At 34.0% G+C, this 14,724-nt stretch overlaps 3 protein-coding genes across 5 annotated transcripts in view; 1 reads left to right on the top strand and 2 right to left on the bottom strand.

Annotated features, from left to right (window-relative positions):
- The first annotated feature begins 452 nt into the window (after positions 1–452).
- Positions 453–8,610, top strand: ncd (non-claret disjunctional). Its single transcript, XM_066394790.1, has 9 exons — positions 453–619; positions 675–1,241; positions 1,389–1,646; positions 1,704–1,850; positions 1,980–2,185; positions 6,672–6,881; positions 6,974–7,223; positions 7,353–7,542; positions 7,884–8,610. The coding sequence occupies exons 2-9, from the start codon at positions 716–718 to the stop codon at positions 8,095–8,097; spliced, it is 2,001 nt and encodes a 666-aa protein (XP_066250887.1). The 5' UTR covers positions 453–619; positions 675–715; the 3' UTR covers positions 8,098–8,610.
- Gip (hydroxypyruvate isomerase-like protein Gip) lies at positions 2,446–3,499 on the bottom strand. The gene is made up of 2 exons (XM_066394818.1): positions 3,447–3,499; positions 2,446–3,310 (listed from the first exon to the last, which is right to left on the bottom strand). Exons 1-2 carry the CDS (start codon positions 3,482–3,484, stop codon positions 2,479–2,481), a joined length of 870 nt encoding a protein of 289 aa, XP_066250915.1. The 5' UTR covers positions 3,485–3,499; the 3' UTR covers positions 2,446–2,478.
- A 4,274-nt stretch (positions 8,611–12,884) lies between the features above and the next one.
- The window catches only part of LOC136412328 (potassium voltage-gated channel protein Shab-like), a 38,848-nt gene continuing 37,008 nt past the window's right edge, over positions 12,885–14,724 (bottom strand). For 2 of the 3 annotated variants that reach the window (XM_066395369.1, XM_066395370.1), the window contains exons 12-15: positions 14,498–14,683; positions 13,953–14,137; positions 13,726–13,896; positions 12,887–13,662 (exon numbers count right to left, since the gene is read on the bottom strand). In XM_066395369.1, the coding sequence (XP_066251466.1) occupies positions 13,735–13,896; positions 13,953–14,137; positions 14,498–14,683 (533 nt within the window). In that variant the 3' untranslated portion in view covers positions 12,887–13,662; positions 13,726–13,734. Of the gene's footprint in view, positions 13,663–13,725; positions 13,897–13,952; positions 14,138–14,497; positions 14,684–14,724 lie in introns of all 3 variants that reach the window. The other variant, XM_066395371.1, reaches the window with a different exon arrangement.

Raw genomic sequence — 14,724 nt, 5'->3', positions numbered from 1 at the left:
TAGTGGTTTGCATGCGCTTTCCGGAACCTGAGAGTTGCACTTATGGCTTATGGTTATTAATAACATCAATAATTAATTAATTATGTTTATGAAATCGCAATAGATCTTAATCATCTAATACGCACGCATGGCGTCAATATCCGAACGTACCTCGAGTTGATCTTGGAGTTCCATTTGGTTCGGCGGTACTCGGGGCGTTTCTTACTTCATTCTATGAAACGTCAACTTCAAGCCTATAATTATTTTCAAATTTCAAAATTTTCAAATCAAATCCGTTTTCCGTTGGTTGGTTATATCGGGCTTTCTGCTAATGCTTTTACTATTATTCATTAACATTAATTAATCTAATTCAAATTATCATTAATCACAACAGCCTGTTTGATACACATAGCGAGATAAACAGAAGTAACGTTAATGAAAAGTACGTTTAGCAATTTCAGCTTCAAATCCTAGGCCTGCGGTCGCGTTCCTTCGAACCTTCGCTGTATCGGTTTTGCTTTATAAGGTCTGTTATGTATGGTATAGTTAATAAGAATCAGAATTATTGTGCAAGAACTTTTCTGATGTGATTGGAAATCTCAAAGTTTCGTAGGTACTTGCATACATTGAGACATCTCAGGTACATCTGAACATTAAATTCCTCAATTTTATATTTTACCCCAACTTTCTTCTAGGGAAAATTATATTTAGTTTCTGATTTCTACTCTATGTCACAATGCAACAACCTAAACACATAAGATCAGGTATAAGACCTCCACAGATTAGAACCTTATTAAGGCCATTAGGGACCTTATCTGAGAATTCAGAGCTTGTTCTTCCCAAAACATCAAAAAAGGCACATGAAGCACCAGCCTTAATCAATCAAGGGGTGTCCAATGCACTTGCAAGAAATAAACTTCGAAGGAGATCTAAATCATTTACTGATCTAAGATGTGTCAACAACAAACCTGTCAGTTTGGATTCATTAAAGGTGCCCTTAAAACTGCCTGCAGCCAGAAAAATACCAGGTCCAGCACCTGTTAGACATCCAATTTCAAAATCATCTACCAATATTAAACCTGAAATCTCTAAAGTGACTGTGGGAGCAAAAAGACCTTTGCCCAATAAAAGTGATGAAGGGGTGCAAAAGGCTAAAGTTAAAAAGATCCCTGACTGGGATTATAAAGCAAGATTTTTGCAAGCAAAGGAGAGGATCCAACAAAATGAAACTTTAATTGCCAATTTAAAACAGGAATTGACTGGTAAGACAGTTAATTTTTTTGTCAATCCCTGCTGTAATTAGCAGGAATTGACCTTTTTTAGGGCACCCTGCATAATAAAATACTATTAAACCTGTGAATCTAATAAAATTAATACTTGTATTACTTAAGGCAATCAACATTTTTTAGAAACGTTTACTGTTAAAGAAGAATTAGTGGAAATGAAGAAACATCTTATGATCCTAAAAAATGAAAAACAGTCCTTAGAATTGAAATTGATTACTTTTGAAGACCAAAAAAAGGAATTACAGGAAGCACGGATTTATCAGGACAACCTGGAAAAAAGACTACAGGAGAAAGAAGAGGAAAGAATTAAATTAGAAGAAATTATTCAAAGTCAGCAGGCTTTGTATAATGAGTGTTTGGACAAAAATCTTACTCTAACCAGTAAATGATATTGTATGCTACCAATTACTGAAAAAATCTAATAAAGATTTTTTCCAGAGAAATTCAATATTGCTCAAGACAAAAATTGTTCTTATGAAAAGCAAATTACAACTCTAGAAAGTGAATTGACCACCCTTAAAAATGATCTAACTCAGCGCCAGTTAGAGCGTCGAATATTGCATAACACCATACAAGACTTAAAAGGTATTTCCTTTTATAGATTTGAACATTACAAAATCTTGAAGTATAAGTAAATATGGTATAAGACAAATCTAATTATGATATTAGTTATTATAACTTAGTTTTAGATTTATAAATAATCTTAAATTTCAGGGAATATTAGAGTGTTTTGTAGAGTACGCCCCGTTTTGGATACTGAAGAAAATAAATTGCAAACATCAATTGAGTATGTGGATGAAACTTCCTTTTCAATCCGTAAAAGTAGGGAAAGCGTGAACCAGATCACTGGCAAGACTCTTGATATGAGGTCCGACTTTAGTTTTGATAAAGTGTTTGCCCCATGCACGTCCCAGGAAGAAGTAAGTCGCAATCTATGTTATTTAAAATGTTCTATGTGGAGGGTGAAAGGTAAAGATCGAGAACGTATTTTTTAATAAGTTTTCCGTGTAACTTAATAATATATTAAGATATAAATTTCACAAGACAGCACCTGGGGTAGTGCACAAGCCCTCAAATCCATGTTTACAAAACGAAAGACAAGTTGAGTAATTTACAGTGTTTATCCTTCATTTACTTTTTAAGTAATGAAGAAGTTCCAGCTAATTATGTCTTGACTATGCAAAAAATATTTAACGAAATTACTATTGTCCAATCACGAGGAAAAACCAAAATCATTGATCCATTTAAGTCCATTTACAGTATCATTTATAGGATTATACTCCAAACCTATCCAATCACTATAACCACTATTCTGAATGGCTTCAAACACATACTTGTAGTTAATTTCACCTGCACTGTCTGGTTCCCCTCGATTAGGTGCTTGGGCCACTTGCACATGCCCAACAAATGGTTTTACTTCATCAATTGTATGGGAAATGTCTCCTTTAATCAGTTGTAAGTGAAAAATATCCAATTGTAGCCTTATATTTGGGCTGTTAATTGTCTTGATAACTTCAATGGCTTTCTCATAAGAGTTCATGTAGTACCTCGGGATAGAGTACTTGTTTATTGGTTCAATTACTCCCAGAATGTTTGCCTGTTGTAGCAAACATGAAGCATTTCTCAGGTTGCTGATATAACTTTTGTCATGAGCTTCAGTAACTTCACCTTCAGTGATTTTTCCAGACATAATGTGAATTTTCCGAGCACCCAAAGCTTTGGCATAATTAATAGTAGTTTTAATACTGTTGAGAAATTCCATTTCTTTTCCTGGAATAGCAGCAAAACCCAGTTCCCCCTTAGTTACGTCTCCTGTTAAAGAATTGATAAGTAACTGCTCGATTCCTGCAGAATTTTTGGCATCAACCACTTGTTCTTTGGTAAAACCAAAAGGAAACCCGCTCTCGACACAATGGAACCCTGCTTTCTTAGCTGCACCATACCGTTCTAAAAAAGGTTTTTCCTTGAAGAGGAAGGACAAATTTGCACAGAATTTGGGCATTGCTGTTAGGTCCAAACGTGTATAGTTAGTAGCAAAACCTAACCTGAAATGTAGATTTATCTAAAAATTGTTGAATAAGGACTATAGAGTAATTATCGAGATACTTTAATCATCTTACTAATAAAATGTGCTTTTCGGTTGGTTTGTACGATATGGCGAAATGTAAACAAAACATATACCTAATTGTGAAGGCCAGTAAGCAAATATTGACGTACATTTTATTTATTATTTTGTACGTAGAACCAATTTTATGATTTTCAAATTTTTTAAAAAAGATGATTTTCTTTTACAAACAACATTCTTCTTTTTGTTATCGCAGTTGAAACTGGTTTCTATGTAATGACGTATTGATGACGACATATTCCAACGGAATGCGGCTGCTTCTTGGATGGTTCTGGTAAAAAATATTTGTTGATGAAATTTTGAATTGGCGGATTGGGGCAGCAAATAATAGCTGTAAATAAAAGCTGGTAATTGTGGCATTTTGGCACAACTCGACAATATATTACATATCTACAAGGTGTTTCAGAATAAGTGCCAATTGTATATTGTTGGTTTCTATGACCAATATGAGAAATTTGGGGAATGAAAGGAATTTCTATATATATGTATACAGGGTGGTGACGATTTCGATGTGTCACTATTGGGATCTCAAAAAGTAGAACAGATAGAGAAACGGTTAAATTAGAAAAAAGTTGCGCATTTTAGGGCCCTCTCATATGAGCTTTTTAAAAAAGCAAAATATCCTGTCATTTTTGAATTATCTGAAAAAAACTGAAAATCGTCGATTTTGTTTTTTATTATTTTCTTTGCTATTATAAGGAGTAGAAATATTAATTTTGGTATACATATTTAATTCAATGAGAAGAATAAACTGACATTAGAATAAAGACGGTACATGTTATAATTTTGAAGATACGGCACCCAACTTTCGTTTTTCTTATAGACGTCATACTTCATTTTTATACTGTTGGATAGAACGAAAAATTTCCTTTACAAATATGTGCAACACATTACAAAATATTTTCAAAAAATCCCTTAAAAAATAAATTTCTATTCGCCTTCACCATTTCACTCTTGATAAAGATATTTTTTATATCGGGTGGCCCATGAGAAAAAAAAGAACTGCTTTGCTGTGACGTTTATTCGAATTGAAAATAGTTACGCCTTATTCAAATCTGAATTCAATCTGTTTTTGCAAAGTGTTCAGTGTAATAAAATGTTTTCAAATGAAGAAAAACAGGATATGTACGATTCCTACGTACGTAGTTATAGGAATAGTCGAACGACTGCAGAAAATTAACATCAATTATACCCTGAAAGGCAACAACCAAATCCTGCAATATTCTCCAGGCTTCCCTGAAATTTAGCAACCTATGGTAGCTTCCAGCAGGTACGTTTACCGAAATATCGACCAAGAACTGCTAATATCAACGAAATCAACGTTTTGGCGCAAATTTAAATTAATCCTGTTAACTCAAGTCGCAACATTGCCAACGAATGTAACATCCATGACAGTACTGTTCGTAAGATTTTGAAAAAAAAAAAAAGCTCCATGATTACAAATTCCTTCCTGTTCAAACATTTCATGAGGATGATGCACAACGAAGATTGGAGTTTTGCAATTGGTACACCGGAAAATTACAAGACGATTTACATTTTTCCAGGAAAGTGCTTTGGACCGACGAATCTTTTTTTACCAGTAGTGGAATATTTAACAGGAAAAACCAGCACTTTTACTCCACAGTAAATCCTCGTTTAGCAAGAAAAGGTAGACCTCAAATTAGATTTTCGTTAAATGTATGGGCTGGAATAATTGGCAGTAAAATTTTGGGTCCTGTGTTTATCAATAATCGATTAAACGGACGCACATATGCAAATTTTCTGCAAGACGATTTAGAAAATTTAATGGAAGAAGTTCCGTTAGCTGTCGAGCGAGACTTGTGGTTTCAAAATGATGGTGCTCTTCCTCATAACACAAATGTTGTGAGGCAAATTTTAAATAATAGATTCCCCAACAAATAGATGGGCACGTATGGGTCTATTCGGTGGCCACCACGTTTTCCATGCTTAAACCCTTTGGACTTCTTCTTATGGGGTACTGTAAAGAACGATGTATTTGCAACCGTTACAAACAATTTAGAACACCTAGAAATGAAGATAACTAATTCGTTTCAAGTAATATCACAGGAAAGTGTTCTAAGAGCTGTGGATCAAATGGGTTTAAGAACACGACTTTGTGTTGAAAATAATGGTGGCCATTTTGAACAGCTATTAAATTAGTTATTTGTTCTAAGAAAAACGTTTGTTCAGTTTTTAGGTGTAAGATAATAATGTTAGAATAACGTAGAAATAAAATTTTGTAATTGTTTTATTTTTTGTTTATTTTATAATTTTCGAAATCTCAGTACTATAACATCTAAATCTTCATCGCCGCCATGGCCCACCCGATATAAAAAATATCTTTATTAAAAGTGAAATGGTGAAGGCGATTAGAGATTTTATTTTTTTATGGAATTTTTTGAAAACACTTTGTAATGTATTGCACATATTGGTTAATGAAATTTTTCGTTCTATCCAACAGTATAAAAATGAAGGATGGCGTCCATAATAAAAACGAAAGTTGGGTGCCGTATCTTCAAAATTATAACATGTACCGTCTTTATTCTAATGCCAATTTATTCCTCTCATCGAATTAAGTATGTGTCCCAAAATTCATATTTCTACTCCTTATAATAGCAAAGAAAACAATAAAAAACAAAATCGACGATTTTCAGTTTTTTTTAGATATTTCAAAAATGACAGGATATTTTGCTTTTTTAAAAAGCTCATATGAGAGGGCCCTAAAATGCGCAACTTTTTTCTAATTTAACCGTTTCTCTATCTGTTCTACTTTTTGAGATCCCAATAGTGACACATCGAAATCGTCACCACCCTGTATATATATATATATATATATATATATATATTTCTCTAAAACGTACAAGGTATCTCTTAAAGCAAGGCATACTTTTTTTGTGGGAAAATTACGAAAAATCAAGCTATAAAAGAAAATACTGATTTCATCAATTCACTAAACAAATGAATGACTTTAAATGAGACATTTTTACTTTCCTTGTATAAGGAAGCTATATGAAACATCTGTTTACATATGAAAATAAACACGATTATGAGTTATTTAAACCGCCCGACTTTCATTGTTACCATAAAAATTGTTTAAAAGTTACAAAAAAAATACTTTTTTTAACTTCTTTTTTACTTTGAAAGCGAATAATTTGGTAACGAATGCCGTTAGGAATTCTTTTATACGAAGTACTACGACTATTTTTAGCTTTCTCTATAACCTCTAGAATTTATGACATGACCTTTCTGGACACTATATACATATATACACACATATACAGGTATTCGAAGATCTCGCTCAATTAGTCCAGTCGGCATTGGACGGGTATCATGTCTGCGTCTTCGCCTATGGCCAAACAGGATCAGGCAAGACATTCACCATGCAGGGAACCGAAAGTCCTGCCCATCAAGGTATGATTCCTCGGACAGTGCGATTAGTATTCGACAGTATTGAAAAATTGGAAAGGTGTGGATGGAAATACGGCGTCCAAGTAAGTAAGAAATTTTTCTTTGATCATGCTGTAGAGCGTCATAATGGTCAACTAGATGCTATTTGCATTTCTCCATTCCATACCTTTCGTAGGTAAGTTTTCTCGAAATATATAACGAAAATGTCAGGGATTTGCTGAACTTGCATGGTGGCAAGAAGTTAAACATTCAGTTCAATGAAGGAAAAGAGACCACAGTAACTAACATGAGAATGGAATCTATTAAATCGGCACGGGAATTGGAGGTTTACATGACTAAAGCTCAGCAATTTCGAGCCACAGCGGCCACTGATTTTAATGAACATAGCAGTCGATCCCATGCTATTACAAAGATCTTTCTAAGAGGTAAGATCGCAGTTTTGCATTATAATATACAGGATGTTTCTTAAACATGTAGTACAATTGTAAAAGGATTTTCCTTGGGTCGGTTTCGTTCACAAGTAAGACTGTTAATACTGAAATTATATTTTTCAGGTATAAATACAGAACACAATATAACTTACAATGGATCAATCAATTTAGTCGATCTGGCCGGATCTGAAAATGCTAAACAAGCCGTTGCTGGTGAACGCCTTACAGAGACAAAGAACATAAATAAGAGTCTTTCTACTTTGGGTGATGTAATTCTCGCCCTACATTCCAAAGCGAAGCATGTTCCTTACCGGTAAGTATAGAGTCATTTTCTGAACCGTCAAAAATGCAAATCCGAAGTGAGTCGTAGAAAAGAATGCACGGAGATACGCCGATATGCCAAGTATATGAGAAGAAGACAATATAAGTTTAAAAAACTATAACTCATATTAAAGCTACAGTCATAAGTTGCTATCCACATTGAAAGTATCTACCCTCTACTAAGTCATTCCTATTCTCTCCCCTTGGCCGATATTTAAAAAACGATGAGACTTTGTATAAGGATAAATGTGGTTATATAGATTCAAAATGACCCTATCTATTTATTTGCCACTTTCTATCACTCCACCAAACGCCCTGTATATTTTTTTCCAGAAACTCAAAATTAACGTACCTTCTTCAATCCTGTTTGGGTGGAAATTCCAAAACCTTAATGATCGTCAATATTTCACCGCTTGAAGAATGCTTCGGGGAGAGTATAAGTTCCCTTAGGTTTGCCAGTAAAGTGAAAGAAGTCAAAACGATAAGCAAAAGGAATAAGGCCACAATAAACCACACGTTGCAACGGGAAAAGTCGGCAGTAGAATAAGACAGCTTTAAGCTGATTTAGACTGTAGATTAGATAGTTTTAATGCGTTTAGATAATGGATTAGATATATTTATATTCTAATTACATATATATATAGACAGACAAACATAAACTGAGAGAAATTTATCTGTTATTAACTTGAACTAATTCAACTTCAACAGCTTTAATTGACAACACTATCATAAAACTGACCTATGATGTCCTTTATAAAGGTGTCCGTATAATTAAAATGACTTTATACTTCAATCTTTAAAGAGGGCTCACAAATTGCGAATTCTTTGGTGTGTTTATTGAAAAAAGTATGCTGAAGCAACTGAACTATCAGGCTAAGGTCGTTCAAAAACAGAATGCATATGGAGCGATGTGGAAATATGTCGCAGAAATTGATTCATTTTTTCCAACATCATGTGTTCTATTAGGATACGTATACAGGACAGCATAAATTAACCAAAGAACTTTGAAATGTTAGATGTCAATTAGAGGTCTTGAATAGATTTAGTCCTGATTTATGTTAATTTTAACTTCGTTCCAATTTGTAGTGTAAAATCGAGTCGAGTGTCTGGCAGTACCTGATCGATCATGTAAATTTTGTTTTAAGTATGTTGAATGGTTAATTAACATCTACAATAGAATGTATCTTGATTGTGTAGTGTGGCCACATGTGAAGGTTTCTAGGATTTTTTCACAACAGTATACTGTTCATATTCTGGTAAATGAGAGCTCGCTTGGTCGTTTAAAGTTCTTGCCGCAATTCAGATATAAACCCTGTGCTTTATCATAGTAAAACTTTGGCAACCAAATGTCATTTGAAACTTCTAACCTGTTTCAATTAGAGCGGGACACTTTGACCCACTGCACAAGTTCTTTCAATTGACATAATTTTAAAATACACTGCAAGTGCCAAACTAGCACTTTAAGTAAGTATGATAGGTTTGGGACGATCATAATGTATTATTATATTTTTATCTAATAAAAAATTTTATTTTTAAATACACTGCCGGACAGAACTACCTTTTTGTGTATTTATTTACTTCTCAACTAAGTAGCAAATTAGGTAAAGAAATACTTGAATTACTCATAAAGCCTGTTAGCAAATTTATAAAGAAAACCCTCAACATAATATTCATAGAATCAACTTTCTCATTTATTATATAACAATTGGGCAGTAACTAATCAAACAGTCTACTTGAACTAGGTTGAAACGAAACAAACATCCATCAGCGCTGCCTAAAAACCAACTTTACAAAATAGTCAAGTAAAATAGTGCGTATAAAATGTTCAAACAGTAAAATGCAGCATGCTCGCTACTTAACTTACTTAGGCCTAAGAACTTATTTAATACCATCATAACAAAAAAGGTTTTAGCGAGATAGGTATAAAATGTATGTAACCCGTTAGGATAAGTTTTACCTTACAACTATTGAAGCACCAGTTCTGGTCTTTGTTTGCAGTAAAGATAAGTTTATAACCGATAATACTTACTTGTAGTATAACAACCACCGCAGACGTCAAACTTTGGCTCAGTCGACATTTTAGTCAGTTCACTTAAATGGCATAAAGATATATGTGCATGCGCAAATCTACCAATTCTAAATCGATTGATAAAGGCATGAATAAAATAATGCACCCCCGTTCGACTAAATTATCGGTTGACTATTTAATCTGTAATCTGCGAGATTCCTAAATGTAGTATAAAGTAATAATCTGGTCGAAACATTTAAACAGGGTGACGCCCTTATATCTACCTTTTCCTTAAAAAGAAATCGAGTTTAAGAAATGTGTGGGATAAAAAACAGCATAAATTTTAATATTTTGTGGTGAGACAAGGTAAATCATACTTAAAGTACTATGTTTTTCTATCTACAACAAATAGTTTTAAGGATTGCAAAATATTGTAATTTTCATATCTTATAATTGCATTGTCATTTTTGAGAGCATGCTGCAAGTGTTGTTTATAAGTAAAGCAAATATAATAGGGTGTTCCCTAGAATTTGCTTTGGAACATAAGGCCCATGTTTGCCATTGTAATACAGGGTGATTCATTGGGAATGGGACATGGCGAAACCCGAGATAGGAGACACCAAAATATGACGATTGGACGCAACATGCCTTATATCAATGTTGCGTGTTTCAGAGTTACAGGGTGTTAAAAGTTAAAATTTTATTTTAAAATTCCTTAATAACTTTTTGTGTTTTCATAGCATCAACACCAAAATCGGTGTACTTAGGTTTTGTAAGATGCCAAATAAGGATTTTGATCTAATTTTTACGAAATTTCTAGAGAGCGCTAGTTACAACTCACCGCTTCGGTATATTTGGTCATATTTTTTTATGAGTGCAACTGAAGTCAAATTTTATTCAATATATTGAAAGAGCGTCTATTTTTACGCAAAAAAGGTATTCTTGTTCAATCCCGATATCTCTCTTCGTTTACGAGATTTTTACCTATAAGCTAATTCGTGTCGTTCCATTTCAACTCGGTTTTATTAATTTTCAATTAAATATTTTGCCGCATTAAACAAATAAAAAATAAATTTTATTTAAGCACCTGTTCAAAATGACCACCTTCCACCTCAATGCACTTTACTAACCTTTTTCTCAAAGATCTTTTTATTCTAAATTGCATATCGACGTTATTCTTGATTTCATCAGCTGCTTGTTGAATTTTTTGGCATAATTATTCGCGAGTATTAATTGTCCCTTTGTATACAATTGCTTTCATACTTGACCATATTGGGAAGTCCAATGGGTTGAGGTCTGGACTTCTCGCAGGCCACGGAAATTCACTTCCACGACCGATCCATCGATGTGGAAAAACATCGTTCAAATGTTGGCGCACTTGGAGAGAAAAATGTGGAGCCGCTCCCTCTTGCATGAACCACATATTTTGACGTAAATATAATGAAACATCATCGAGAAGTTCGTTAAGTTATCTTTGCAAAAAATTTAAATACCGAAGGCCATTTAAATTCGCTGGAAGTTCGAAAGGACCAATAAAAAAGTCACCTATTACACCACACCAAATGTTTATCTTAAAATCGTGTTGGAAATGTGTTTTTCGTACAGCATTTGGATTCTCAGAATCCCATAAATGACTATTTTTCCAGTTAAAAATTCCACGGCGTGTGAAAGTTGCCTCGTCAGTAAATAAAATTTTGTTCGAAAAATTTGGATCTTCGTTTTGTTTCTCTTGCAAAATCGAGCAAATCTTAAACGAGCAAAACGGTCTTCAGCGAGCAAATTTTGAACAGGTGTTAAGTGATATGGATGGAATTTTTCTTTATGTAAAATTCTCTAGATAGACGATTGACTCATTCCCATCGTTGCACTTAACCGGCGTGTACTTAATGTTTTATTTTCAGCAATTCGTACTAAAACTTCTTCCTGTTTAACCGGGATAGTTCTTCGAGCATCATTGTTTTGGCTTTGAGGGCGAAAAGAGCCTGTTTCTCCCAAACGATTGTACAGGTTTCTGAATAATTTGTGATTGGGTTGTTGTCGGTTGGGATATAATTCAAAATAACTACGTGCTGCAGCACGACCGTTAAAATGCATTTGAGCAAAAACACAAATCATGAAAACACAAAAAGTTGTTAAGGAATTTTAAAATAAAATTTTAACTTTTAACACCCTGTAACTCTGAAACGCGCAACATTGTTATAAGGCATGTTGCGTCCAATCGTCATATTTTGGTGTCCTCTATCTTGGATTTCGCCATGTCCCATTCCTAATGAATCACCCTGTATAAGTAGAACTTTGCTAACCCCGGTTCCTGTATTTCTGGATACTTATATAAATATATTGGTGGCAATAAGTACAATAGGTAGTATTATTTATGAGTAACACCATTAATGTACCACTGGTGGACTTAGTATAAAAAATTGTATAGTTTGAAAACCTTGTAATTCCTAAAAAAACATAAAACACGTCGAAATTCGATTAAATCAGGGTGCTTGTGTTTTTACATGAAGTTCTCAATTTATCATTTTTGGACATAGTTGAGATATATATTAAAAAAATACATTTTTATGTCCTTTTTTCAAGTTTATGTTGCTACGCCATCGTGTCAAGAGATGATATCTGAAATCTCGTTTTCGTTAAAATAAATTTTGAACTTACATTTTTGTTTTAGAGCTTGAAATCGATCAGTCACTATAATTAATAGTTAAAAAGTCGAATTTCCTTTTTTAACTATTATTAGTTATTATACAATATATGTTATTATTAGTTTACATAGTATTGGTAATATTACTTTAAAAACATCGGTGGCGTAGTTTTTGATTCAATTGAAGATACGCAAACAATAATTTTTTCCGCCTCGAAATCGATATCTTTTGTTAAGTGACTATGGTAACTTTTTAAATTTGAATTTTTGATTTTTCGATGAAGCATAAAAATATGTAGATTTCATTAATAATTGAATTCAGATTACATCAGGGCGCAGCGCGTAGGCCTCTCATTGCAAATAACCATTTGACTCTGCAAAATTCCTATGGAACACCCTTTAGAATAATTTACATTGTTTATCTTCTAGGTTTTATTCGGTTGTAGTTTCTTATTTTTCCCCGCTAATTGTTGTTCGCCATATTGTCATCAATTTCTGATTGAAATTAAATATAAGTATAAAATTAAAATAACAAGGTCGACTGAATTATACCAATATTGCATAATTTTGAGCACGGTAAAATGCGGTTCTTAAATTTGGTAATTTGCGATCAGTTCCAAACGTATTTGTAAAAGTAGAACTTTTTTAAGAACGCCATGAAAAGTTTGTTTTTCTGCAGAAAACTTTCCGTTTTGATAAACTGTAATAAGCGAACTACAACCAGAATTATCACAAACAAATTAGTTACATATTTCTACACTTTTTGTATACTTTGAACCACAACCGCAACAATTCCTAACAAAAATAAATATAAAAGTGATTACGAAAACTTAGTCTTATATACAGTGCGTGCCAAAATTGGGTAGCATACCATATTGTTGTTATTTCATTTCATTTGCCATGTACCCACCTCCGGAAGAGCACTAACGTAAATGCTCATTTCAACAATATATAGTAAAACGAAGCATGTTGCTCAGTTGATTGTTTAGCTTTATACCTTAAATTTACCAGTCGATTTTTTTTAACTTGAAATAATTACTTATCATCAACAATATGGCATGAGTGACTTATATAAGTAATTAAAACTTCTTGTTATTCGTCATTAATTTTCTTCACGGGTTTTATTTAGCATTATTGCTCTCGTTTTTTTCTATATTATCCGTTTAATCTCTCTCTCTCTCCCTCTTTTTCTCACTCTCCTTTGTCTGTATTGCGATTTCGCACGCTCTTCTTTACCATTAGCCTGTCATGATGTGCGGTGCAACATAAGAAAGCTTTACGTAGCTTCGAAGGAATAATACTTAAGTACATAAGAATAAGCCTTTTTGGCGTTTCAGTGTTTTCACATCTCTTAGTTACACCGTCAAGCGAAAAATTAGTAAACTATCCACATAACAGATTGTTCTAAAATTGACATTTCTTTTGATCATCTGTGCAGTTCGTTGGGCCAGGCCAGGAAACTGAAACAAGTGACATAAATATAGTAAATTAGCAAGACTTAACCACTGATGTGTAATACTTACTCTTGAATGCTACGTCGTCGGATGCGTTCTATCACTTCTATTTTGAAATGATACCTGAGAAGTGGTCATCGTGTCCATCGTGCTAATAACCGATAGAAGATGAGTTTCTTCAGTAGGCGAAAAATTAACGCTGTCAATCGGCGGGGGCGGGGGGCAAATATACAGTGGTACCTAACGATAAATCTTTGTCTTCCTAACTTTAACTTCAAGGATTCAATTTAACTAACTTGATTGATTTGTGCAGTATCGCCCGGCTTATTAACGATGCTCTCGAGCTTCAGGAGCTGCGACTTGAAACTCCTAGTTCTATCCAATTCCTGTTGATATGCTGAGGATTGCATTTTTGAGCGTTTGGCTTGCAGCCTATTGGCCTGATGCGGCACTGGCGAGTACGTGGATAAGTCGAACACGCCTAAAAATTCTTTTTTGAAATATTTAAAATCTGCTTTTAAGTTAATTGTCTAAATAAGATCTTAAATTCCTGACATATTGGCGACAGGTTGCTGTCTAGGTAACATTGTTTTGCCGTGGAATGGCGTTACTCTGCAATTCTAATTTCAAATTAGGTAGCTAAACAAGATTTTGCTTTTAATAAACATTCCATATACATTGGCAACAAGTTGTTATGTAGGCAACATTGTACTGCCGCTGAATGACGTCACCCTGTCGCTTGAATTTTAAGTTAGGTGTGTAAACAAGATTTTGATATCTAACTCAAACATGCAACGAATTGGCTCGTACGTAACAACTCTTAACGTCAACAACTCCTTACCTGATCCATTGTCCGAGATCAAACGTTCGCTTTCAGGATCGAACTCCTTGCTGCGCCCATTACCCGAACTGTCCGCCTTTTTCAAGATAGACCTCGACTTTCGATTGGACTCCAATTGCGGCGTTGCTGTCTCCCTGCTGTCAATTGAATCCACAGAGAGCGAAGATTTACTTGTACTATTCCTCCCTTTAAAGCTTATATTACTCTAAGTGCCCATAATGCGTGAA

The sequence above is a fragment of the Euwallacea similis genome, chromosome 11, assembly GCF_039881205.1.
Source record: "Euwallacea similis isolate ESF13 chromosome 11, ESF131.1, whole genome shotgun sequence".
Classification (NCBI taxonomy): Eukaryota; Metazoa; Arthropoda; class Insecta; order Coleoptera; family Curculionidae; genus Euwallacea; species Euwallacea similis.
The sequence above is the reverse complement of the archived record's forward strand: the minus strand, read 5'-3'. Positions and strand labels throughout refer to the sequence as shown.

Coding starts and splice junctions, on each gene's coding strand:
- ncd (XM_066394790.1), top strand. CDS start 716: ATGCAACAACCTAAACACATAAGATCAGGTATAAGACCTCCACAGATT. Junction 1,647..1,703: donor CAAAAATCTTACTCTAACCA/GTAAATGATATT, acceptor GATTTTTTCCAG/AGAAATTCAATATTGCTCAA. Junction 1,851..1,979: donor CACCATACAAGACTTAAAAG/GTATTTCCTTTT, acceptor CTTAAATTTCAG/GGAATATTAGAGTGTTTTGT.
- Gip (XM_066394818.1), bottom strand. CDS start 3,484: ATGTACGTCAATATTTGCTTACTGGCCTTCACAATTAG. Junction 3,311..3,446: donor TTACTGGCCTTCACAATTAG/GTATATGTTTTG, acceptor TCTACATTTCAG/GTTAGGTTTTGCTACTAACT.